This window comes from Erpetoichthys calabaricus, chromosome 9, assembly GCF_900747795.2.
Source record: "Erpetoichthys calabaricus chromosome 9, fErpCal1.3, whole genome shotgun sequence".
Taxonomy (NCBI): domain Eukaryota; kingdom Metazoa; phylum Chordata; class Cladistia; order Polypteriformes; family Polypteridae; genus Erpetoichthys; species Erpetoichthys calabaricus.
In genome coordinates, this window is record NC_041402.2 from 44,328,504 (window position 1) to 44,353,867 (window position 25,364).

Below are 25,364 nucleotides of genomic sequence, written 5' to 3' on the forward strand. Positions count from 1 at the left end.
TACTTCAAAACGTCTTCAGTTCCTGCAGTTCTGAATATGATATACCAAGAAAAAAAGATTGAGAACTCCTGGCCTAGTAATATCACATGACAGTTGATCACATGTGTGTCAGCAGTCTCCTATAGTTAAGCCTTTGCATTGATTAATAGGTCTACTATAATGCAAAATCATGCTGTGTGTTGCATTGGTAGCAGTAAGAAAGATCTAAGATCGGGCTCTAATTCACAGCATTAGGTTTATGTTAGTGTGGTGCTCTGACAAGAGTACAATAACAGTGTTCTCCCCAGAAATTTTTTGCAGCTGGGTGGCATGAAAAAGTAGCCAGGTGGGGCGGGATAGGGAAATTTGGTGGTGGGGAAAATTAAATGTGCACTATTATTATTAGTTAATTTATTATTAATTATTTTCCAATGCTCAATATGACTTCCTTTTTTAAGGTTTGACACTTGTGCCAGAATATTTTTATTAAATTTTAGAAGTATCCAATTCAGGATCCTGCAACACTAACAAAATTTTAAATAACAATTGTTCTGACATAAACCAAGAGGCACAAGTATTGTCGCTGTCGGGAAGAAAAGTGAAAACAATGATAAAAATGTATGGGAAACCTAATGAAGAAAAATTTTAAAATATTCCTCAGAGCCAACTTGCATATGCAGAAGGTGTCTTCAGTTAAATATTTATTCTTCTTTTCTTCCTAGAGGCCCAGTTGTCTGCAGCTTTCCCATAATCAAAGTCCCCAGGATCTGGGCCCTCCAAGGAGAGCAGCATGAGATTATTTAGCGTGCTTTGATTCATGTGATTTCTCAAACATGTCTTAATCCTTTTAAGGACAGAAAATCCCCTTTCACATTCAGCTGTGCTCACTGGGATCACTAGCCCAATATGAGCTAGTTTGGCTAAATTTGGAAATGACTCTTTGAGCTCTGATGTTGTTGCAATTTTTAGTAGAATCTGTTTTGGACTGAAGTCTTTGTATGGTTAACTTCTGATAATTTTTGACGCAACTGTCCATTCTTGTCTGCTACTTTCATATTTTAAAATTGGAGGGCTACCATTTTTGGAGTAATGATCGAAAATAATTTCAGCAGACTCACTTGAATCTTGAGTTTCTGCATTGAAAAGTTTTGAAAAGCTGGAAATAATTGGCATGTCAGGGAATCTTGCATCTAGGTGCTTGACAACTGTCTCTAGGCATTTATCATATATTGCAGTTTTGAATGACATTACATCACTCTGTGTATAAACAATGCGGAGATCTGACCATTCTTCTGTCAGACAATGATGAAGGCTTTGAAAATATCTCCCAGGAGTGTCTTTCAACTCCATGATGGACAGTATTGTGGCAAGCAAAATTGGCTCAATTTCTGTAAGATTGACATCTTGCCTTTGCTAAGCCTTAGATAAGTTGGACAAAGGTAATACATCTCAAAGCATCATCAGAGAGGAAACAAAATTGTACGTTTTAATACATCTGCTTAATCCTTCAGCTTTGATGTCATTTTGTTCAGTGGCCTCTCATTCCAGAGCAGCTGTGACACTCATCATACACTGTCATAGTGACTGTACTGCAGAGTCATGAGACAGCCATCTAGTGTCACTGGCCATTTTCAGCTTAATCTGGGGAATGTTCAGAATATTTTGAATTTCTTTTAAACCAGCCATCCTAACTGAAGAATTTTGGAAGAAATAGAACAGCTGCCTTAAGATGTCGTTCAGTTTCGTTAAATGAGGTACAGCAGCTGCTGCTTGGGCACTTGCAAGGGCCAATCGGTGGTTTACACAGTGGCAGTTGACCAAGAGTCCAGATGTTTCATCTTTAAGCAGTTTTGCCACACCTTTCTGTTTCCCAATCATAACAACAGCTCCATCTGACCCTAGTCCAACCAGATTAGCAGTTTTCAAGCCTAGAGTGTCCATAGTCAATGTCAATTTATGTACATCTTTCTCAAGATCCCTAGAAGATAAAAAAGGCTTGATCTTACCTAAAAGACGAAGCTGGAAAAAGCAACTCTTGACTACAGAATTAATCTGTTTCTCAAAAGAGAGGTTACAGTCAAAGATAACATCAAGACAGAGAAAGAACCGAGTAGTCCAAGACCAATTTGGGCTTTAGCTGATGGACCCACTATAAGCACCTCCATTTTATTTTGATTCAGATCAAGAAAATTATTAGCCATCCAGGATCTTAGTTCAAAAAGACAGTTGTGCATTTGATTCATTGCAGAGTTGTATACAGGATTATAAACCTGTGTATTGTCAGCATAGCAGTGAAAAGAAATGTTAAATTTCCTAAAAATAGCTCCAATAGGGTGAAGGTATATAGAGAATAAAATAGGACCCAGAATGGATCTTTGAGGATCACCACATTTAAGAGGAGCAGTAGACAAAAAAGAGGAATTTAAAGTCACTGAAAAATGTCTACCAATTAGATATGACCTGAACCAGTTAAGAGTAGCCCCTTTAAGCCCAACAAGATGTTCAAGCCACAACAGCAATATCTCATGGTCAGTAGTGTCAAAGGCAGCGGACAGGTCAAGGAGGACAAGGACTGCAGCGCCACCTGGGTCAGTAATAATAGAGATGTCACTGAACACTTTCAGGAGGGCCATCTCAACACCATGATAATGCCTAAAGCCAGATTGGTAGATCTCAAATAAATTATTGCAGTTAAGGTGATCAACCAATTGATTATAAATAATTCTTTCTCTATAGTCTCACTCAGTGTGTTGGTTATAGTCTCTGCTTTGCCATCAATCATATTGCAGGTTGATACAAAACTAATTCAGACCTCTTTAGTGACCTGGCAAACATATTTAATGTAAATAATTAATTGTTTTACAACTGAGATGTCTGTGGTTTCATCACACAGAATACTGAAAAAATTTTCAGCGTGTATATTTTTCAGTATGTTAGACTTTATTTCTGATGCTAAGACATCCTGCAGCTCTTCCATTATTCTTTCAGAGGTGTAATGTGCATGTTTACCAACATTGAGATGTTGTAAAAAGGAACAACCCATTTCTTTACAGTGTTCCAACTGCTTTTCAAATAACGTTGTATGTGGCAACTCATCTTTTGCCAACCAATGCATGGATCTTAAAGCTCCCACAAAGGCATCTCTCTGTAAGTTATTTAACACAGATATAGATCTTTCAATTTGACCGATTCCAGTTTGCTCTAGTACATGCTTTCCTAAAAGGACAGCAGAAGACTCAATGTGCGTTTTACTTTTTTCATGGTCTAGCAAGCTTTCCTTTCAAATTCTTGTGCATGGCACATTTACCCAAGGTAACTCCCTCTTTGGGGGGTGTTTGTTTGAATATTTCATGCACAATAAGCACCACATACCATTTTCTTTGACCATTAGCCAATCAGAATCTTTAAACCATTGTTTGTTTATGCTGGATAAGTGGTGCTTAGATTTATCAATTGGCAGAATGTGTGCTGAAGAGATTTCCCCTGAGGGACCAGCCTCTGCAATGTCTTTGTCTGAAATTGCCACATCAGGAGTTGACTCCGCACCTTCATTAGTTTGTGATGTCTCTTTTCTGAAATAACTGAGCAGTGTTGTTTTCTGAACACTTTTTTTGCTTATGTTTGGTAAAACGTTTGGAAAAAATTAAAAGTACCTATGAATAAGACTTTTGAGTGGGAAAGTGAGAGCCTATTGGATATTCAATGCACACTTTCACTACGGCAGGGCAAGATATGAACAAAAAAGGAATGGCAGATGGGTCACTTTAACAAAACTCTCAGCAATTCAGTGACAAAACTTTTGCTCAGGACACAGTGTGTGCTGCAAGGGTTTCTGCACACTTTTTGCAATATGGATGCAGGTCCAAATATGAGCAAATATAAGAATGGCAAATGGGGTCACTTTAACAAAACCACTCAGTATGAACAAATATAAAAACGGCAGAGGGAGTCACTTTAACAGGAACCACAGTGAGTGCTACAAGTATTTTTGCACACAGAACACACCTAATGCTTAAACAACTGTATATATATTGGTTTTACTATAACAAGAAGAGAGCAGCTGTACGCTTAGCAGCACTACACAGACTGCACTGACACTGAGAACAGAGAAGTCACTTCCTGACACCCTTTTTATGATATCTGACAGGCTGGTTCCACTAGTCTTTTTTATTTTATCAGTCCTCCTCTTGCCTGCCCACCTCCACATTCTCTTTGCTTGTGAACTGCCGCTTCGCTCCCGCTATTAGCATGTACTGCACCCTCTCGCCCGCCCGCCTCTCCATAATCCTTGCTACTGTATTAAGCTGCTCCGCCCCCGATATTACCATATACACCCCCCTCTTGAAAGCCCACTTCCCCATACTCTTTGCTTGTGAACTTCGCTCTGCCTCGTCCCCGCTATTAGCTTTAGCATCGAATGATCGGCAACATTCTGTCCCGTGCTTCTCCCCTTGCCACTTGCGAGCCTGCTTCTAAAATATTACCCACTTGTCCGTTGCCACCTGTGCAGATCATTAGATCTGCCTGTGCCTATAGATTTGCGGTAGTCATCTCACAAAGTCATGCAAGATGACAGCCGGGCGGAGCACCCAAAAGACGCTATGGAGAACACTGAATAATTTGGAAGCCTTGTCTTAAAAATTTGAGAATCGCTTGATTAGACAAGTACATTCATGAAGGTATGTAAGGAAAATATTACTTGCTGCAAAAGAGAAATGAAATATATTTCATACCTGTATTCTGTTTATCTGGAACTGCATGTGATGAAGCAGATAATGCTCCTTTTAGACTCTAAAGCTGATAGATAAATGTACTTTATTTATCTCCAAGGGGACATTAGAACTTTACTGAAGCTTGAGAAAGAGAAATATCCTTATATTATTTTACTTGTGTCCGTCTGCGCTAGATATAAACAACGGTTGCCACAACTACTATATCCCTACACAACAATAGCGAGGAATCCATGTTCATGGCAGAGGTTTGGTATTAGGCTTATCTTCAAGTCTTCAATATGACTAATTATCAACTGTGGTATTTGACTGTTCGGTGCATACTTTATTACTCACCTAAACTGAATTATGACGCTACCAATTTACACCTCCTTTTTCCTTCACTTCAATGTAAGTCTCCCAATAAAATGAAAAAGCACATACATCCTAGCTGTGAACAACAGAAATGGTCTCACTGGCCTATATACTCGCACCAACACACAGAAGCAGAAACATCTACATCGTGCCATACCAGCCAGCACAGGCAAGATACCTTAGAACAACAAAGACAACTTATGACAAACCACAGAGCGACATTATCCAAAGATCAGCAGCAGCAAGTCTTATGCCTAGACAGTGAATGAAAAACACACACTCAACTTTCTGAAGAGCAGTGGCAAACTGCCAGACAACAAGAAACATTGCGATGGGAAAACTACAGGGATTCCATTAACACTGACAACTCAAAACAAGATATTCCCTTTATATTACGGCGTACGCAATTCCCCATTCATTTAACATTTTGTATGATTATCACCAAGTCACAACGACAAACGTTTAATAACGTCTGAGTTTATTTGCCAGACCCTGTTTTTACCCATGGCCATTCTACACTACATTTTCCAGAGTTACATTGAAACCCGGGTTAAACGTACAGGTACTTGTGGGTTACACTCAGGGGAATATTTTCACTGACGATAATGTTTATGCAACAAATTCTGTTTTCTGACAATTATTATAGATGTCGGTATACTACTTTACCTGACGGCCACACTTCACACCTACTGACTTACATGTGCCCTGTATTTCCCTTCTTATCCAATATATTCTGTTAACCTGTTAATGTTACGCTTTGTATGGTAAATATTCATGCTGTTGTAAGTGACTATAATAACATCCCATACTAATGTGTGACTATTCTAACATTGAGTCCTCTCACAAGTCACTACTTAAGAAAATAATCTCCTTTCTTATTGTAACGTGTGATGTTCTTCTTCTCCCTCATCATCATTTCATTAATGCTTTTATTGTGAAATTTTCGCAAGCATGATTTGCTAGTGTATAATTAATAAATAAATAATAAAATAAACAACAACTCCCTAAACACACATAAGAACTTCTGGCTGTCAAACTGGAGAACTGCTGCAATGCACATTGATTGATTGAATAGTTAAAATGAACATATCATTGTAATAAATACATTTTCAAGTGTTTTTTATCACTGATAAAAATAATTCAACCATGATGGGGAAAAAACTATTGAATCACGGGCCACATTTTGTTTTCCTTCAGGAGCTCTGTTGTAATAATTTACAACTTATTTTTGTATAGCCCAAAGTTGACACAAAGAATGTCAGCTTTGATTCTTTCTTTTGTAATCTGATGAACTTTAGATAGTCAGGATGGAAGAAAAGTGCCCACAGGAGTTTATAAACATTGCAGACAACTGTGATAAGTGAATTCAGCTGACACTCCTCTGAAGGATAAGAGAGAGAAAGGAACATTTACAGCCTGTAATTATGGTCAGGCCCTTGACAACTGGAGATTAGTAAGGTACATATAAAATATATTGACTATTGAGGACAAAATCCTGTGCTAGAGAGAGTAAAACATATTACTGTTGGGAAAACAGTGATGTTTTTGGTCACGATCCTGCTTTGTGCCATTAAGTGTACAATTTTAAAGCCTACATTTGACTAATTGAAGCTGGAAAAAGCAGTTAAATTAGCAAACACCCAATAGACAGCTTTTATAAGAATAAGTATTTTTTTTTTCTAAGTTGCAGTGGCACATCATAGAGTGATAATGGCTTACAAACGCAGTGTTATACTAATTTGCTAACACATGTTTTTATTCTAGATTGTAAATATTTTCACCTCACAGTGCTTCCAGTTGACTGAGTAGCATCATTTTGAATGGCTGTTATTTATATTGAAATGACAAATACTCCATAGAAAAGAAATGCAAGAACGTGTGAAAAAATATTTCCAACTTTAACTTTTTTACCATTAACATATATATCTGAAATACGGAAGCTATGGTTTAAGAAACTGGAACCTTTGCAAACATGTATGTTATATTTTTAAGTTTTTGGTTCATGCAGCCTCTGGTGCTCTGTTACTTGCAGTTTTAATTTATTGTGTAAGATGTTTTTTCCCTTAATATATAAATACAAATTCAGTTAACATCAAAAATGAATGCCATGAGTGTACCATGCCATATAACTAAGTAATAATGTATGCTACATAGGAATTTACAGATCATTGTGAACCAGACATCAATTATCTTATGTTTGTTCGTTTTTATAATGCTATAAGAATGTCTTCCAGACTTACAAGCTCCAGTGTCTCCCAGGTGTCCTACTCAAATTAATCTCTCTCTAAAATTGAAGGACCATACAAGAGAATAATTTAAATTACCATCTGGGCTAAGAATGAGGATGGACATAACAAAATGGGATTATTGTCAAAATTATAAGTTCCACCAATAACCAGTGATTACGTACTTGGAACACATTTAGGGCTGAATATCATAAAATTCTAAAAATAAATTTCTGGTTAAACATAAGTGTTTTCCCTTATTTGAAACAACAATATGAAGTGCATATGGCTGGGGAAATAAATGACTTAAAAAAAATGGTAAAAATATATATATATTTTTTTTTTTTACTATTTAATTCCAAATTACCAGGCCCTTTATTGGAGGAAATAACAGTGAAAGAATTAAAATCGGCATGTAAAAGGTCTTGAACTATGGCTTCATACTCAAGTCATTGATTCTTTGATTTCCTTATAATTGGGTTGAAATCATTTGTTTTGATTCTTTGTTTTATGTCTTTGTAATTACTCCCTACTGCTGCAGTTCTTTTTTCCAGTTCTCTGGTTTCTAATTTGTTTGTTTTTCACTTTTTATCTTGTTTTTCTAACTAGGCCAAAGAGAGCATTGACCAACTTGTGTTCCTTTGTCAAACAGACAAGGAAAGTGTACGGATATGTGCAAAACAGGCCTTGTTGTCTTTTGGTAAGTCTGAGCTAATCTAAAAGTTGTTTAGTCATGTTATTGGCTTTACATTACATAGTCTAATGTTGCTGTATGTACTGAAGATGTTCTGATTGCCATTTTAGAATATTGGTAAATAGGGCTGGGTATCAGCACTGATGTCCTGATTCGATTCGGATTCACACTGCTCCGATTCAATTCGATATCAATTTTATCTTGACTGAATTAGCGTTAACTGATACATTTGAAGTGACAGCTTTTTTAGAAATTATTTAACCATGCATAGAGAACATTATACATGACAAATCTCAATAACACTATTTGAAGGGTGTCGACATAGTGACTTCATAATCTATGCATAAGGATAGAATGACATTTTAGAAGAAATACTTGATTAGTAATGAACAGTTAACATCAGTTGCCACATCAGAGTCCACACATATTAAGGGGAGGCTCCTTGTTTTAATACAGTGCAGTGGCATCTACTTTATAAAACATCGATATCATCTTGCATATATTATGAAATACAGTGGAACCTCGGTTTGCGAGTAACTTGGTTTACGATTGTTTTGTAAGACGAGCAAAAAATTTTAATAAATTTTGACTTGATAAACGAGCGAGGTCTTGCAGTACGAGTAGTATGTATACACTTTGTCTGCTGAGCGTCATGTGATCACAACTGAGCTGATGGTTCTTCTCTCTCTCTCGCTGCGGGATTGTGGGCAATCGTCTCCTATTCTGTCGGCGTGCCTCACTCATATAGTCAACATCCATACGAGCGTATACTGTTTACTGCAGCATTAGCATTGTGACTGTGTGTGCTCGCTCTCGTGTATGTGTGTGTGCTCGCACGCGCGTGTGCATATGTGTGTGCTTGTGCGCGCGTGTGTGCTGTGACGTGTGAGTCCCCGTCTTGCACCCTCAAACACGAAGCTGAGTCTCAGTACTTTAGCAACACCAGCTTTATTCAGCTTGAAACAGCAACAGCGTGGTTATTTATTGTAGCGGGATCTGCCGCTTTCCTATACACAGACACAGCAGTCAGGCAGGGCCCTGCATATTTATAATGTTCCTTGCATCACCCATCGACGGCAGGCGCTTATAGCATGTCCGCGATCTTTTCGGATTCGCTTTTACGGCGAACTGCTACAGCGCTGGGAGACTGCGATTGCTTTGGGACGCTCTTCCGCGTGTCGTCCCGTTCGGTGCAATCCCACAAGAATTTAGAAACTCACTCACACCAGCCATGATTCTTTTCAAAAGTAAAGTGCAGGTTAATTTGTTTTATGTATTTTTACTTTATATTGATTATTTTTATATGAATAGTTTTGGGTTGTGGAACAAATCATCTGAGTTTCCATTATATCTTATGGGGAAATTCACTTTTGATATACGAGTGCTTTGGACTACGAGCACATTTCCGGAACGAATTATGCTCGCAAACCGAGGTTCCACTGTAATCAAATATTGCTTCTTAAATAATAATTGTGATTCAGTAACCTATTTGTGTGTTATGAATCTCCATGTAGACAGCTTTCAACTGAACTGTTAGTCAAATTTATTCCCCATTGGACATTTAAAATAATTAGTTGAAATTAAAGATACAGCGGGAAGACTAGTGTCTTTCTATAATTCTACAAGCTACATATATCTTTAGTTGCTCACTTGTAGCAGTCATGTTAATCAGTCTCAAAAATGTGTCCTGACAGTCCTCAGACAGAAAGGGGAAGTATTTTAAACTGAGGATCTAGAGCTTATGCTTGTTGACAGCAGCATTGAATGAATGAAACACAAATGAAAAAGAACCAGCCATTGTGTCTGATAACACCACTATTATTGAGCTGCTTTGAGCACACACTCACTTTTTTATCTGAAAATTCCAATAACTGCCTGCTTGCTTTGCTGGGTGAAGCTTGCTTTGCCAGGTGAGGCGTGTTGTAGGGTCTCTCATCTTTCAGGTAAAAACTGCTAATAGATTGTTATTTTTGGGCATGAGATGAATTAAATGGAAGCTTGGAGTTAAATGCCATCTCCTGTGCAAATTGTTTAGGCTCTGCTTGTTTCTGGGTAAAGTTGGGATAAGTGCTTTCTCAAATTTGTTGTGTTACAACAATAATTAACTCTGAATGACACAGCTTTTTGTTCTTTGTTCTTTTTTTTTTTATTTCGTCTTATACGATTTCTCGTATTAGAAATTTGTTAGTTTTCGCATACCCCTTGGGGTTAGAGCGCAGGGTCAGCCATTGTACAGCACCCCTGGAGCAATTACAGGTTAAGGGTCTTGCTCAAGGGCCCAGCAGAGTAGGATCTCTTTTGGCAGTGACGGGGATACGAACCGGCAACCTTCAGGATACCAGCGCAGATCCTTGGCCTCAGAGCCACCACTCCGCCCCAAAGTTTACATGTGGCTTTGCTTTCAGTTGTTCCTTACCAATGCACCATTTGAATCCATAGTAAGTTCACATATTATATTATTCGAACTTGTAAAGTGCTTTTTCCCTTGAAAGCTTTAACAGGCGCATTAGCGACATCTTCTGGATTAAACAATCAAAAATGTACATATAGTAATAGAGCAAGATAGAGATTCATGAGATTGATCTTGAGACTTCAAGAATCTGTATTGAATCACTGTAGTAGACGTTCAAACTGATTATAGCATTGTATGAGCATTTAAATATGTTGCTATCACCATAACTTTTAAACACGTTTAATTTCAGAACCCTCACAAAATCACTCATTCCATATTTGAGCCTTCTTTCTCACTTTCCTTTCTGACCCTGGTCTGTCTGCCTCCTGCCAGTGAAGTGTTTGTCCGAGCTCTGCTACTTAATTTAATCTCCATCCTGGGGTTAGGGACAACGTGGCTAGATCTCCCTTCACTGGCCCCTAATGTTCTTGTAACCTTGAGTCTTTTGTTGCCCTCAAGACATGCATGGTCTATAAGGCAGTTTCTCAACTGTTCTATGTAATAGTGCAACATGTTCCGGCTTCTTCCATTCTGTCATCTGTTGAATCAGAGGGAAAGAATTAAAATTTTGGTATTCCTCCAAGACATCATCTTTTAACAGGGTAACATAGCCATACTTTAAAGTTTGAACAATGTTACCCGGTACCAGCCACAAGGTAGTTTTCATTAAGGTATGAAAACATGACATTTAAAATCTACTTTACACCCACAACCTGAAAGGGGAGATCAACACTGTAGAATATGTACTTTTGTTAACTGGAGTGCTTTTAAAAGGCAGTGCTGGGGAAATAGCACACATATCAGTTCATACAAGACTTGTCTGAACAAGTCATTAGTCATGGACTTGTGTTACTTCCGTTTGCTTAGGATCCAGATTTGATTTTAAGTTGGGAATCCTCTACATGTGATACCTCCGGAGACATTGATTGTTATGTCCATGTGCCAGTTCAGATTGATTGCCATCTTCCCTGAATTGCCCTGGTGCTGCATTAATTAATTAATTATTTTTTTGTTAGGTCATTGTTTTCTGCTAAAGGCCCTTAATATGAATTGATCATAAAATAAATAGGTAAATTCTAATTTCTTAGAATTGGAAATACAGTGATCCCTCGCTGTATTGCGCTTCGACTTTCACGAATTCACTCTATCGCGGATTTTATATGTAAGCATATCTAAATATATATCACGGATTTTTCGCTAGTTTGCGGATTTCTGCGGACAATGGGTCTTTTAATTTATGGTACATGCTTCCTCAGTTGGTTTGCCCAGTTGATTTCATACAAGGGACGCTATTGGCAGATGGCTGAGAAGCTACCCAATCAGAGCAGGTATTATGTATTAAATAAAACTCCTCAATGATATATGATATGCTTCTTGCTCGATGCTTCGCATACTTAAAAGCCCGAATAGCACCTATTGATTTTTGATTGTCTGCTTTTCTCTCTCTGTCTCTCTCTCTCTCTCTCTCTCTCTCTCTGACATTCTCTGCACCTGACGGAGAGGGTGTGAGCAGAGGGGCTGTTCGCACACTGGCCTAGAGGATACGGACACTCCTCCAAAAAATGCTGAAAGACTACCTTCACATTGCTCCCTTTCCTACGGCTGCTTTGTCGGGCAGTGCTTTGCATACTTAAAAGCCAAACAGCACCTATTGATTTTTGATTGTTTGCTTTTCCCTCTCTGTTTCTCTCTCTCTCTCTCTCTGACATTATCTGCTCCTGACGCGCACTCCTTTGAAGAGGAAGATATGTTTGCATTCTTTTAATTGTGAGACGGAACTGTCATCTCTGTCTTGTCATGGAGCACAGATTAAACTTTTGAAAAAGAGACAAATGTTTGTTTGCAGTGTTTAAAAGTCCCTGTCTCTACAAGGGTGTTATTTCATGTCTAGAGGACTCTAATAATGTTAAAAAATGTATTTAGAAGGTCGTAAACAGGTTTTCTATGCTCTAACTGTGAAATTATTCGATTTATAAATAAAGAATCCTACTTCGCGGAAATTCATTTATCGCGGTAGAGTCTGGAACTGATTAACCGCAATAAACGAGGGTCGACTGTAATATCTACTTTCACTTAGTAGTTAATATCAACACTGAAGATATACACAATGTGGGAAAAGAGAACATTACAATCACTCACATGTATATGAAGAGTATTATTGAATGAAGTATTAAAGATGGCAAAACACATCAAGATTGCACCCAGTTCAGTTTGGAATAATTAGAGGAATATGCCTGGTTTGCTGTTTATGGGGAAAAAACACATTTTGTGATGTTTTGCACAAACAAAATACTGTTTAATGAGGAAGTTATTTTATGAACAATTTGTGTGATTTACAAAATACAATTTTCTAATATAACTTTACTCAAAGTGCTGAACATTTTTTTGATGTTTTGCTTTTACATAACAAGTGAATCACAGAAAACTGAATTGCTTCTATGTTCTGATGTTGAACAGGTAGATTTCCACTAAACAATATTTAATATAGGATGAGGAAAGCACACAGCAACACACTAACAAGAAAAATGGAAATGCAGTATTCTGAATCTTTCTGTACACTATTCTATTTAAATTTGCTTTCACGTCAATTTAGTCCTTGTTTTGAAACTAAAAATACCTTAAGAGTTTAAAAAAATGACTTAAATTACTAGCTTAACTGTTTTTGTTGTTAATGACATGTGACTGCATTTATCCCATAATGCTGATCACATTTTTTTTCACTTTCTAATTTCAAGTGAAAGGTGGAGCGCATTGGATAAATTAATGAACATGATTAAGAATGTTTACAGCACAGGATGTGTGATCAGGGGGTTTAATTCTTTGGTTTTAGTTAGTGGTTTCATGAATGAAGCAATGAGTTTAATAAGCATTCCCCTGTTACCGTACATGTGTAAGGGAGCATCTTTGTTAAGAAAATCCTGGCAGAACACAACGGTGACCCTGAACAGCTTTCCTGTTCAGTCAGTCAGTCATTGCCCAACCCGCTATATCCTAACACAGGGTCATGGGGGTGTGCTGGAGCCAATCCCAGCAAGCACAGGGCGCAAGGCAGATACAAACCCCGGGCACACAGACACATACACCCACACACCAAGCACACACTAGGGACAAATTTAGGATCGCCAACCTAACCTGGGTGGAAATCCACACAGACAAGGGGATGACATGCAAACTCCACGCAGGGAGGGCCTGGGAAGCGAACCCAGGTCACCTTACTGTGAGGCTGCAGCGATACCACTGTGCCACCGTGCTGCGTTTTTCCTGTTCATGTTAAGTAAAGAAATATATGTATTCATTCATGCTTTATGGATCTCAAGGAGTACTTGCACTAAGTACTGTACTTATCTTCAAATCTGATGTAATGTAACTTGTCTGCATCAGTTCTTGCCCTACTTGTTTATGTAATGTGGGTACTGCCAGCTTGAGTAGATGTAATTTTACAAATATTCCCAGCTGCTAAGATAAGAACAAATGGTTGATTTTTAATTTGACAGGCTCAGAGATAAGGAATGTGGTGCACCAAGAATTTAGCAGACAACATTGGTCTGTAATGAACAAGTCTGCGAAACACTGCTGTAGAACTTCTTTTTAAACTTCCAATTATATGGTGGTGCACTTAATTTTTATTATATCCAGTTTCTTAATCATAGAGCATTCCTGCCTTTAACATGTTAGGAAATTGTATTTAAGATTATCTTGGCTTTTATGAAGCTTTTGACCGTAGGTATATAATGCACATATTTCATTTTTTCTGCAGTATCAACCTTCTGAATTAGATTGTACTTGACAGACAAGCACATCTAATTACAAAAGAAAAACAAGTTGGATGTGTCAGTAAGCTTTGTGCCCAAGGAACTAAGTTTCCCAAACTATTTGTTAATATTTCAGTAATTATTTACCGCTGATGCTGATATTTCTGATCAGAAAATAGGTCATTACGATAGGAGTTGATGAGAAGAATTCATAATTACTTGCAGAATTACAGTAATTGAGGGTTGCTCTAGAGTGCCTTCTTCACTTGCACAGTTTGGCACAAAAACGAATCAGCACATTGTCATCTCACAACAGGCTTAAGTTTCAAGTTTGGTATTTTTCTGCCTAGCCATTTTAGTTCTAGACCGTCCTCAAGAAAATGTGACACACAGACACATACTCATCATTGGATAGTGATGTTTTTAGTATCAGGGGACCGTAAAACTTGGTCAAGATTCGTCAAAAACCAGAGATCTAAATTTTTGACGAATTGAAAGCGTTCTCTCCTCCCCCATAAACAATAGGTTATGGTGGGAGAGGGCGCAAAGCAAAAAAAAAAACACAAAACAAAATGTATACATGTCCTAATTCAAATTAGACCTTTGGAGAAACATGCTTCAATGTCACCATCATTGGTCCTTCAAAGAGTAGTGCTAAAAACACTTGAAACCATGGCAACAATGCCTATTACTGTAGGTAGCCTTTTGGTGGCTATAACAACGGCAAGAAGAATATGTGATTACAGGCCTTAATGATAGATTTTATTAGTGCAGTTCTTGGAAGGATAAGATTTTGTGCAGAACACAGACTTTATACCAAAGACTATGATTTATTAAGTGTATGGCAACAACTATCATATTTCTATAATTGTATTCTTCTCCACACACATTTGCTACAAGAAAAGTACATTATTGCTAGCTGTAAGAAAAGCAGTAGCATACTATGCTGATCAGACTGGTCTTGACATTAGCACATCTGTTCATCAGGAAACAGATACCTCTAGGCTTGGTGTACCAGTTTTCAAAAACATTATCACCATGTTGATCTGTGTTTTTTTTTTTTTTTTTTTTTTAAAAAGAAATGTTCAATTAACTTAAATGTTATGCAAAGGGAAACAAGAAAAAACACTCTCTGTAATAATTGTAATGTCGCCTTACTCAGTGCATTTCTTAATAAGTGATATATTTAATGCAGCAACACATTCATAAAATACTGTGGACCACGGTTAGAATTAAATTGGTACAGTATGCTGGATGATTTTCTCACCAAAAGAAAAGCGATGTGTAAACGAGTTAACAGTTTATTGACAGTTTAGTCATCCTTTCAGCACGCACCATGAAGGAGAAACACAGCTTGTTTCATGATCAGTTTTAATCTACAACCCCAAATCAGAAAAAGTTGGGACAGTGTGGAAAATGTGAATAAAAAAAGAAAAAAGCAAGTTATAAATTCTCCTCAAATTTTATTCCATTGCAGACAGTATGAACACAAAATAATTCATGGTTTTTTTTGTCAACATCATTTGATTTGTAAATAAATATCCATTCTTGCCATTCAGGCTTGCAACACATTTCAAAAAAAGTTGGGATGGGGGCAATTAAGGGGTAGTAATGAGGTATAATAACTAAATAATGATGTGATTTGAAACTGGTGATGTTAACAGGTGATTGCAATCATGATTCGGTACAAAAGCAGCATCGAGGAAAGGCCTACTCCTTTAGGAGCAAAGATGGGCAGAGGATCGCCAGTTTGCCACCAAGTGCGGGCAAAAATCTTTGAAATGATGAAGAAAAACGTTTCTCAAAGACAGATAGGAAGAGATTTGGGCATTTCTCCCTCTACAGTGCATAACATAGTGAAAAGAATCAGGGAATCTGGAGAAATTACCATGCGCAAAGGCCAAGGGCGCAAGCCTAAACTGAATGGCCGTGATCTCCGAGCTCTCAGACGGCACTGCATTAAAAACCGTCATTTATCAATAAATGATATAACTGCGTGGGCTCAGGACTACTTCAGGAAGTCACTCTGAAGCACTACAGTACGTAGTTACATTAGGAAATGCTAGCTAAAACTGTACTGTGCCAAAAGGAAGCCCTACATAAATAGTGTCCAGAAGCACCGTCGACTTCTCTGGGCTCGGAGGCATCTGGGATGGTCCATTGTGCAGTGGAAACGTATATTGTGGTCAGACAAATCGGTTTTTCACATCTTTTTTGGAAGAAATGGACGCCGTGTGCTGCAGACCAAAGAGGAAAAGGGCCATCCAGACTGTTACCAGATACAAGTCCAAAAGCCAGGGTCTGTCATGGTATGGGGTTGTGTCAGTGCCTTCGGCAAAGGTAACTTGCACCATCAATGCTGAGAAGTATATCTCAGTTTTGGAGGAACAAATGCTGCCTTCAAGACGACGTCTTTTCCAGGGACGCCCATGTCTTATTTCAGCAAGACAATGCCAAACCACATACTGCGCGCATAACAAAGGCATGGCTGCGTAAGAACAGGGTGCAGATGATTGACTGGCCTGCCTGCCTGCAGCCCTAATTTGTCTCCTATAGAGAATGTTTGGCGCATTTTGAAACGAAAAATGCGTCAACGAAGACCCCGTACTGTTGCACACCTAAAACGTTGTTTGCAGGAAGAATGGGACAAACTAACACCTGCAACACTTAGTCACTTGATTTCTTCAATGCCTAAACGTCTTTTAAGTGTTGTTAAAAGACAGGGGAACTGTACAAAGTGGTAAATGCTGTACTGTCCCAACTTTTTTTGAAATGTGTTGCAAGCCTGAATGGCAAGAATGGATATTTATTTACAAATCAAATGATGTTGACAAAAAAAAACATGAATTATTTTGTGTTCATACTGTCTGCAATGAAATAAAATTTGAGGAGAATTTATAATTTTTTTATTCACATTTTCCACACTGTCCCAACTTTTTCTGATTTGGGGTTGTACATTACACTTGGATTGGACAGAGTATGCACAGTTCTTTGCAGGAAAGCTAAATCATGTTTACTATAGCCAACCATCTTGTGGTGAGCTCGATGAATCAAGCTGTGATAAGCAGTTCTATTCTGTTGGGTTGAGTATTCCTTAAGTATATGTTAATTTATTTTAGTGATACTTCACAACTGGGAATTAGCTGATTCAAAGCTGTACTAATTCTAGTTATATTTTAAATAAGTATATCTCAAAATCTTCCTCAATTGTTGCTTTAAACTAGTGCTATCTATATAATTATTGACTAGAGCAGCGTCTGCTCTCAGGGAAACACATATACAAAAAACCCTAGGAAAACTACTTAAAAAAAGAAAAAAAAAAAACAATGGCTTACAGTACACTGCTCTGTGCTACCACTACCTTCTGGCCCACTCACGACAATTCAAAGTCTCCCTCTGCTTACTTGGGGATGAGTTCACTACAGAAATTTTGCACTTTCAATTTTTTATTCCATATCAAACCAGCTACTGTTCATACATTAAAAAATGTATTATATAAGTATTTGCCTTGCATAAGAAAAACTAAAAAAAATATATATATACCTAGTCTCACATATACACAAAAACTATCAGTAATCACTTGTTAAAATCACAAAAATCAGTATCAGGGAACGGGGGGTTTAAGAAACATCACCTTTAGTTGTTTTTGTCTAATTAGGGCTCAGTACTTCACAATTTAATGTCATACAAATTGTGGTGTTTTGAAATGTTCAGTTCCTGTAGGGGGCGTGTCAAGAAAAATGTTGAGAAACCCCTGGCCTAGATGTATCAAACAACATTTGATCATGTGTCCATAGTCTACCTTGATTTTGATAGGTCTACTGATATCCCAAATGATGCTGTGTGCCTACTGTTAGCAGTAACTAAAATTTAAGATTGTGCTCTATTTCACAGCATTGGGTTTATATTAGTGAGAGGCCCTAACCACATGCTATAAGTCTTCGAAGGACTTCAGCTTAAAAGGTTTGGGAACCCCTTCAGTAAAAAAACTTTTAGTCATATAATACTTGTATCAAAATGTTAGTGTAAATTAAGAGAACATGTTAAAAACACTATTTTTTTAGTCTTCATAGTTTCACTTGGGATGTTTTTTAGTCATACTTTGTAGTTATACTTGTTTAAAAAACTAAATGAGATCATTTAAAAATCTGGTTTAATTTTTAAGAATGTCAACCTCTGTAAGGCTTCTGCCAGCACCACACAACACCCCACCACCAGTGTTAAAAACCCATAGTTTATTGCAGTCAATTGAGGAATAGTTTAAGGAGGCCAAGATGTTATTTGGAAAGTACATTTTTTTGAAAAAGACACAGATGTTATTATTTTGAATTAAATTGAATTGCAAATCATCAAGTACAAATCAAGAATCTGATTCAAAAGTCACCATCAATTTACAGCTGTAACCACTACCCAGAGCATACTTCAGTATTCTGTGCAACACATGTGATGTTCAGTTCCAACTGATAAGAAATCTAGGGATTACATAATGTGAGATTTTTGAGCTCTTTTAAGACCCTCCCCAAAATGCGTTTGAGGGTTGCTTGTCTATCGCCGAGGCATCTGTGCATGCTGAGGCAACTGGGGCAACTGCAAGTTTGTGGTGACACTGAAGCAGTTGTAAGTCTGCAGCCTCCCCGCACAACAAGTCTGTTGCATGGGTAACATTCTAACCCGGCCACTGAGCTGGCCCTTCACTGCTTGTTTGCTGTGTCTGTGTGTATTGAAGTGGTAGCTCCCATTTGAATAAATACCCTGACAATTCCTGTTTTGATTGGAATAAAGTTGGTTTTCTTGAAGCCTTTGGACTCAGTGTCTTCTCTCAAGTGCAAGACAGTGGCTCACGTGTCACATGGTACCAGAAGTGGGGACTTGGCACCAGTGGATCATCAACAGGCGCATGATACTTCACTCCCACTAGAGCCAGATGAGGCTCCTGTAGACGCACTTGCCCGTCCCAGAGATGTGCTGGTGAAGATGACTCCCTTGGATAACCCAGAGTGTTTTGAATGCATGACAAAACTGATGGGCTGGTTTAAGAGAGGCTGGGCAGCTATTTTGGTACCCTTTTTGACTAAGGAGGCCCTACAGATCATTAGAACCCTTCCTCCTGAAAGGCTTGATGATTATGACTTCCTGAAGCAATAGATCCTTCTCCTTATGGCTATGAGCGCCTTGGCTAAGATATGTCCGTTTCGGCTGTGGCAGATTGATCTGGATTGCCCCATCTGGGGACAGGTCCAGGACTTGGTGGACCTGATCCAAAGCTGGTTTTGTGGAGATGCCTTTGAGTGCATTGTGGAAAAGCTTGCTATTGACTCAGTCATGTCAGAAATGACAAACTGAGACCTTTGTGATGAGTGCTCTGGAACAATGTCCACTCACTGGTAGACCTGACCTGTAGACTAGAGGGCGCTCAAGCCACCTGGAAAGAGTATCTATCCTAACTTAGCACAGACTTCGACCCAAGCATCGCTTCCCTGCCTATTGGCCAGTCACTAAAGCTACAGGTCTTTGCCTTTCTTCAGAGCAACACCTGCTGACACTCCCTGCCTTGGTTTAGCCTGCTCAGACCCAGTGCCCCTAGAGCACACGAACCAACACCACAGACAGAAAGCTCTATCATAGTAACTCCACAGCTGAGACTGAACACAGGTGTTTTTTCTGTGATCAGCCAGGCAGGAGTGTCACCTCCCACCTGCACAGTCCAAGGACTTCGGTCTGGCCTAGGTATGCAGGTTGCAGGTGTCCCCTGGGGTGCTGAAGAAAGACAATTTTAAGGTCTCTTTTAAGTTGGCTGGACACAAAATCCTGGCCCTGCTGGACTCTGGTAGTGACCTCTGCGTAGTCCACCGGGACTTGTTCTGATTTCCTAAACAAAGAAGGACTGGGTGAACATTTGCTATATTCATCGAGACATTAAAGAATATGAGACTCTTATTTCTTATGAAATTTAAAGGGAGGAATTTTAAAGTTTGGACTGCCATATCAGATGCTTCACTCAGGCCTCTTTTAATAAAGAAGAGGTATGCCCTCTTCCCACCCATCCAAGCCACCTGCAGACCACCTGTTTCTCTAGTAGAGAAGGAGGGGCTCGCTGCTGACAAGGACAGTCAAAAAAACTGGCTTAGAGGTTGAACCTGATTTACCAGTGAGGTAGGGGAGAACCCCTCACCTGAGAGTCCGGGACAATTAAAAAGCTCTTTACATCAGACACTCGCACCTTCAACCTCCTCAAGCCAGGCAGCAGCTATGGGCCCCAGAGGAGCAATGGCTAGAGAAAAGCGGGATGCTGCGTCGGGCATTGGGGAAGCAGGGATTGGCACGCCTGCAACAGGCTGACACCAGCTTAGACTGTGCATTTATACGAGCAAATGTAGCAAACAGTGCTTACTATATGGAGCGGGAGGACTCAAATTTAAAAATAATAGTACATTTTATTTATATAGCGCCTTTCCCATGCTCAAGGCACTTCACAGAGTTTAAGATAGAACGGCAGGGTATACAGTATATAGCATTATACAAACCAGATAAATAAATAAAGAAGATTAAGACAGTAAATTCAGAGAAAAAAAAAGCCTAACAGACAACATAATTGATGGCATAGCACACACACATAGGTTACATGAGCATCTTGACATAAAGGTAAACTGAGAGAAGGATAGTAAAGTCAAGTAGAGCTAAAAGCCTTCCTGAACAGATGAGTTTTGAGTTATTTTTTAAAAGACTTCATGGAGTCAGCTGACCTGATTAATTTTGGTAGGTCATTCCAGAGTCTGGGCGCTATACAGCTGAAGGCCTTGTCACCCATGGAGTGTAGATTAGTGTGGGGCACAACAAGATTGCCAGAACCGGAGGACCTTAGTGGGCAGACAGGCACATAATGATGGAGAAGGTCACTGATGTAGTTTGGCGCACGGTCGTTTAAGGCTTTGTAGGTTATTAGTAGGATTTTATATTTGATTCCGTAAGACACAGGGAGCCAGTGAAGGCGGAGCAGGATGAGTGTGATGTGCTCGCTGCTGCTGGTTCGTGTAAGGACTCTTGCAGCCGAGTTTTGAATAAGCTGGAGCTGTGATATAAGATTAGAAGGGGCACCCGCCAGCAGCGAGTTACAATACAATGCGGGATGTGATAAAAGCATGGACAAGTTTCTCAGCATTAGAAAAGGAGAGGAAGGAGCGAACACTGGATATGTTACGGAGGTGAAAGTAAGAAAGTTTCTTAATGTGGTTTATGTGAGCGGAATAAGAAAGGGAGGAATCAAAAATGACACCAAGATTCTTTGCAGTAGAGGCAGGTCTGATGAGATCACTGCCAAGATGGACTGGGAAGGAGCTCATTTTATTAAGTTGCACTTTAGTCCCAATTTGCAGGAGGTCTGTTTTGTTGCAATTTAATTTTAAAGAGTTCTGCTCCATCCAGGTATTAATTTCACTGAGGCAGGTTGTGAGCTTGAGAAAGCTCAGATGAAGTTCTACTTTTAACATTGAAATAAAGTTGAGTATCATCTGCATAAAAATGATAACCCAGTCCATAGCTACAAATAATATGGCCAAGGGGAAGCATATAAATACAGAAGAGAAGAGGGCCGAGGACAGAGCCCTGAGAAACTCCTTGTGTGACTGGCGCTGAGCTGGATCTGCTGTTGCCAAGACTAACAAACTCTTGCCTATCAGTCAGATAGGACTTGAACCACTGGAGGGCAGTGCCAGAGATACCCAGCATGTTCTCCATTCTGGACAGTAGGATGTCATATCTCAGTGTCAAATGCTGCACTGAGGTCTAATAGAATTAATATGCTGGTTTGTCCAGAGTCTGCTGCCATAAGCAAATCAGTGGTTACCCGTAGCAGAGCAGTTTCACAGCTGTGCTGCACCCTGAAACCAGACTGAAAGGGTTCCATCAAATTATTAGAGGTTAAGTAATTGGTGAATTGGGAGGCTACAACACGCTCAAGAACTTCTGACAGAAAAGGTAAGTGGGAAGTAGGCCGAAAGTTGTTAAGATTGTCAACATCAAGACCAGATTTTTTAACATTGGGGTTACAGAAGCGATTTTAAAAGTGATCGGCACAGAGCCTGTGTCAAGGGATGAGTTTATTATTGTTGTAACAGTCGGGATTATGGCATGAAAGCAGGATTTAAGTAGTGTGCTGGGGACGGGGTCCAGTACACAAGTAGTCGGTCTCACCTTACAAAGCAGGTTATTAACAAACGCAGACATGACTGGTGAGAACTTAGAGAAGGAGCTGGATGGAGTGGGGAAAACAGGAAGAGATATAAACAGATGATGTATTTATGTTAGTTTAATTATTTAGATCTTTAATTTTTTATGGAAAAAGTGGAGGAATTCTTCACAGAATTCAGTAGAAAAGGTAGTTGGGCCAGATGTTGGTTCGATTAGTTTATTAACTACAGAAAACAAAACCCTTGGGTTATCGTGGCCACTTTCTATTATTCTGCCATAATGGGTGTTCTTGGCAGCAGTTAGTGCTACTCCGCTTTGGTGATCTTTCGTGACATTCTCTCAAGGCGTCGGCCAGCTGCTTTCATAGATTGCAATTCTGAATTATACCAAGGAGCTGAAAGCTTAAAGGAAATCCTTATGTTTTAAAGGAGCTGTTTTATCTAATGCTGAATGAAGGGCTGTGTTACAGTGGTCAACAAGACTATCTAGTGTTGACGGAATAGGTGCAGACAGTAAAAGAAATGGATCCAGAAAGGATAGAGGGACAGATATTTTTAAGGTTTCTGTAAGAAATTTGTCATTTACAGATAAGAGGAGGGAGAGATAATGAGACAGTGAAAAGTACTGCTTTATGGTCAGAGAGTCCCAAATCAGTGCTGTAAATGTTGGCAACAGATAGTCCAGAAGTACAGATCAGATCCAATATATGACCACCAGAGTGGGTGAGAAAATCAACATGTTGTGTCAAGTCAAAACAGTCCAATAAGGATAGGAATTCATTTCTCAGTTTAGATGTAGTAATGTCAATATGGATGTTGAAATCACTGAGAAGGATAATTCTCTGAGAGTGAGAGCTTAGGTGGGTTAAAAGTTCGATCAGATTGGATAAGAAGGATGCATTGTGTTTTGGAGGACGATAAAGAACAATGAGTGAGACGGGACCTGCTTCTGTTATTAGTTTAAGAGCCGGACACTCAAAAGACAATGGACAATCAATTGGGATTTGTTTGATGTTTAAGTCTACTCGACAATTACTGCAAGTCCACCTCCTTGTCTTGAGCTGCGGGGCTCTGTGGAAAGTGAATCCAGGTGGATTCGCCTCCGTGAGAGACATAAATTTGTTTGGTTTTTGCCAAGTTTCCGTTAGACACACTATATCAAGTTTGGTGACAGTGATGAATTCTGACAGCACCAATGCTTTGCTATTAAGAGATCTCAAATTAAACAGTGCAATATTAGTTAATGAGGCTTCTTTTTGCACAGAGCCATGATCAGAGTTTATATTCACATAATGTAGATTCGAACACTGACATTCTATTTCCAGGGCCATAAGAAGGACGGCGTATTGCTGAGCAAATGCCGGCACTGGTCTCTTCATTTACAGTCCGGCGGCGACATATTTCGGGCACCGCAAAATCCTGGCGTCTTTTAGGATGTTCCAGTCAGACCATTTGCTCTGGACAAACTGTTTAATAAGAAGGAGTTTGTCATGAGAGTATTTTAGCATGATAGTGAGTAATACTTATCTGATAGCATGGAGAAGCAACACAGTAGAGCTGGTAGGACAGGTGGTTGTCGTAGCGTAGATGAGCAGCAATAGCAAAGCAGCAGAAAGCATAGCAGGAGGAGGTAGCAGGATTTAGAAGTTCCAGCATACAACCATAAACAGTAACGCTGGGTATTACAGGCGTGATCACCCCGGAGCCACCGGCCAGGTGGGTATGAACATCAGATCAGTTCTTAGTCGAACAGTACTGCAAAATGAATCGGGAGCAAACCAGAATAGCAAATATAATCAAGGAGACAAATTATCCTGAGGTCCTAGATTGCCAGGTACAAAGAAATGTTCATAGGTCTCGTCCCATGATCCACAGGTTCAGTTGTTCCCAGTCAAAATAGAGTCCATACAATCTGTAAATATTAATCAAGTCCATACAATTCAAGTCAGCTGCATCCACGAACTATACGTACAATAAAGGAAATAAAACAAGCTTAAGAGAGTGTAGAATTAAAGCGAGTTTTGCTAAAAGTGTTGTTAGTAGTTAGGAGCGGCAACAGCATGCGTGCGCCAGCGTCCCCTCCCAGCTATGCCAGACTTTCTGATTAAGGATGGTTTCTTATATTGGATGATTTCTAATTGTACAGTGGATGGGTTGAGTGAACAGATGCTGGTCCCATGCGGGCATAGAGAGATGGTTTTAAAAATTGCTCACACGCATGTCTAGAGGGCTCATCTTGGCACAGAAAAGACCAGGGATTGCATTTTTGGAGCAGTTTGGTAGAGCCTGCACCGAGTGTCAAGTTGTTTCTGCTCTAGACCCGCTAGGCTCCCCTCTCACCGATGCCTATTTTGGATGTCCCTTTTAAGAGATTTGGATTAGATATTTTTGACCCACTCCCCGACAGTAAGAATGGTTATCAGTACATGCTCATGTTGGTTGATTATGCAATGAGGTACCTCAAAGTGGCCGCTCTGTGGAAGGCCAACACCCAAGCTGTTGCTAAGGCTTTATCAGAAATATTCATGAATATTGGCATTCCTTGCAAGATTTTAACTGACGAAGATACACCCTTCTTGCATCATGAAGCAGCTGCATGAGAACCTTACAATTAAACAATTTGAGTACCACTATTTATCATCAGCAGATGAATGGCCTGACTGAATGATTTAACAAGACTTTAAAGCAGATGATTCGGTGGGTGGCCCATGATGACCCAACCTCCTGAGATACTATGTTGCCCTTCCTGCTGTTTGCAGTTCGGGAGTCAGCCCAGGCATCCACCAGCTTGAATCCATTCAAACTGTTGTTTGGCCAGGTGTTTTTTGGGAGAAAAGGACGAGAGTTTGTAGTGCAGCTCACGGGGTGAGATTTGTTGATCAGGTAGTTCCATTCCAAGAACAGATTTCTAATTTGGTCCTCTAATGTGATAGAGCATCAGCAGTGTGAACAGAAGGTGCTAAAAACCTCATTATGGCAAGAAAAACAAACT

The 25,364-nt window shown here is 39.3% G+C and overlaps 1 protein-coding gene across 5 annotated transcripts in view; it reads left to right on the forward strand.

The window, feature by feature from the left end:
• The window catches only part of ripor1 (RHO family interacting cell polarization regulator 1), a 299,969-nt gene that overhangs the window by 268,917 nt on the left and 5,688 nt on the right, over positions 1-25,364 (forward strand). For all 5 annotated transcript variants that reach the window (XM_028809409.2, XM_028809408.2, XM_028809406.2 and 2 more), the window contains one exon: positions 7,898-7,988. In XM_028809409.2, coding sequence (XP_028665242.2) covers positions 7,898-7,988 — 91 coding nt within the window. The remainder of the gene's footprint in view (positions 1-7,897; positions 7,989-25,364) is intronic.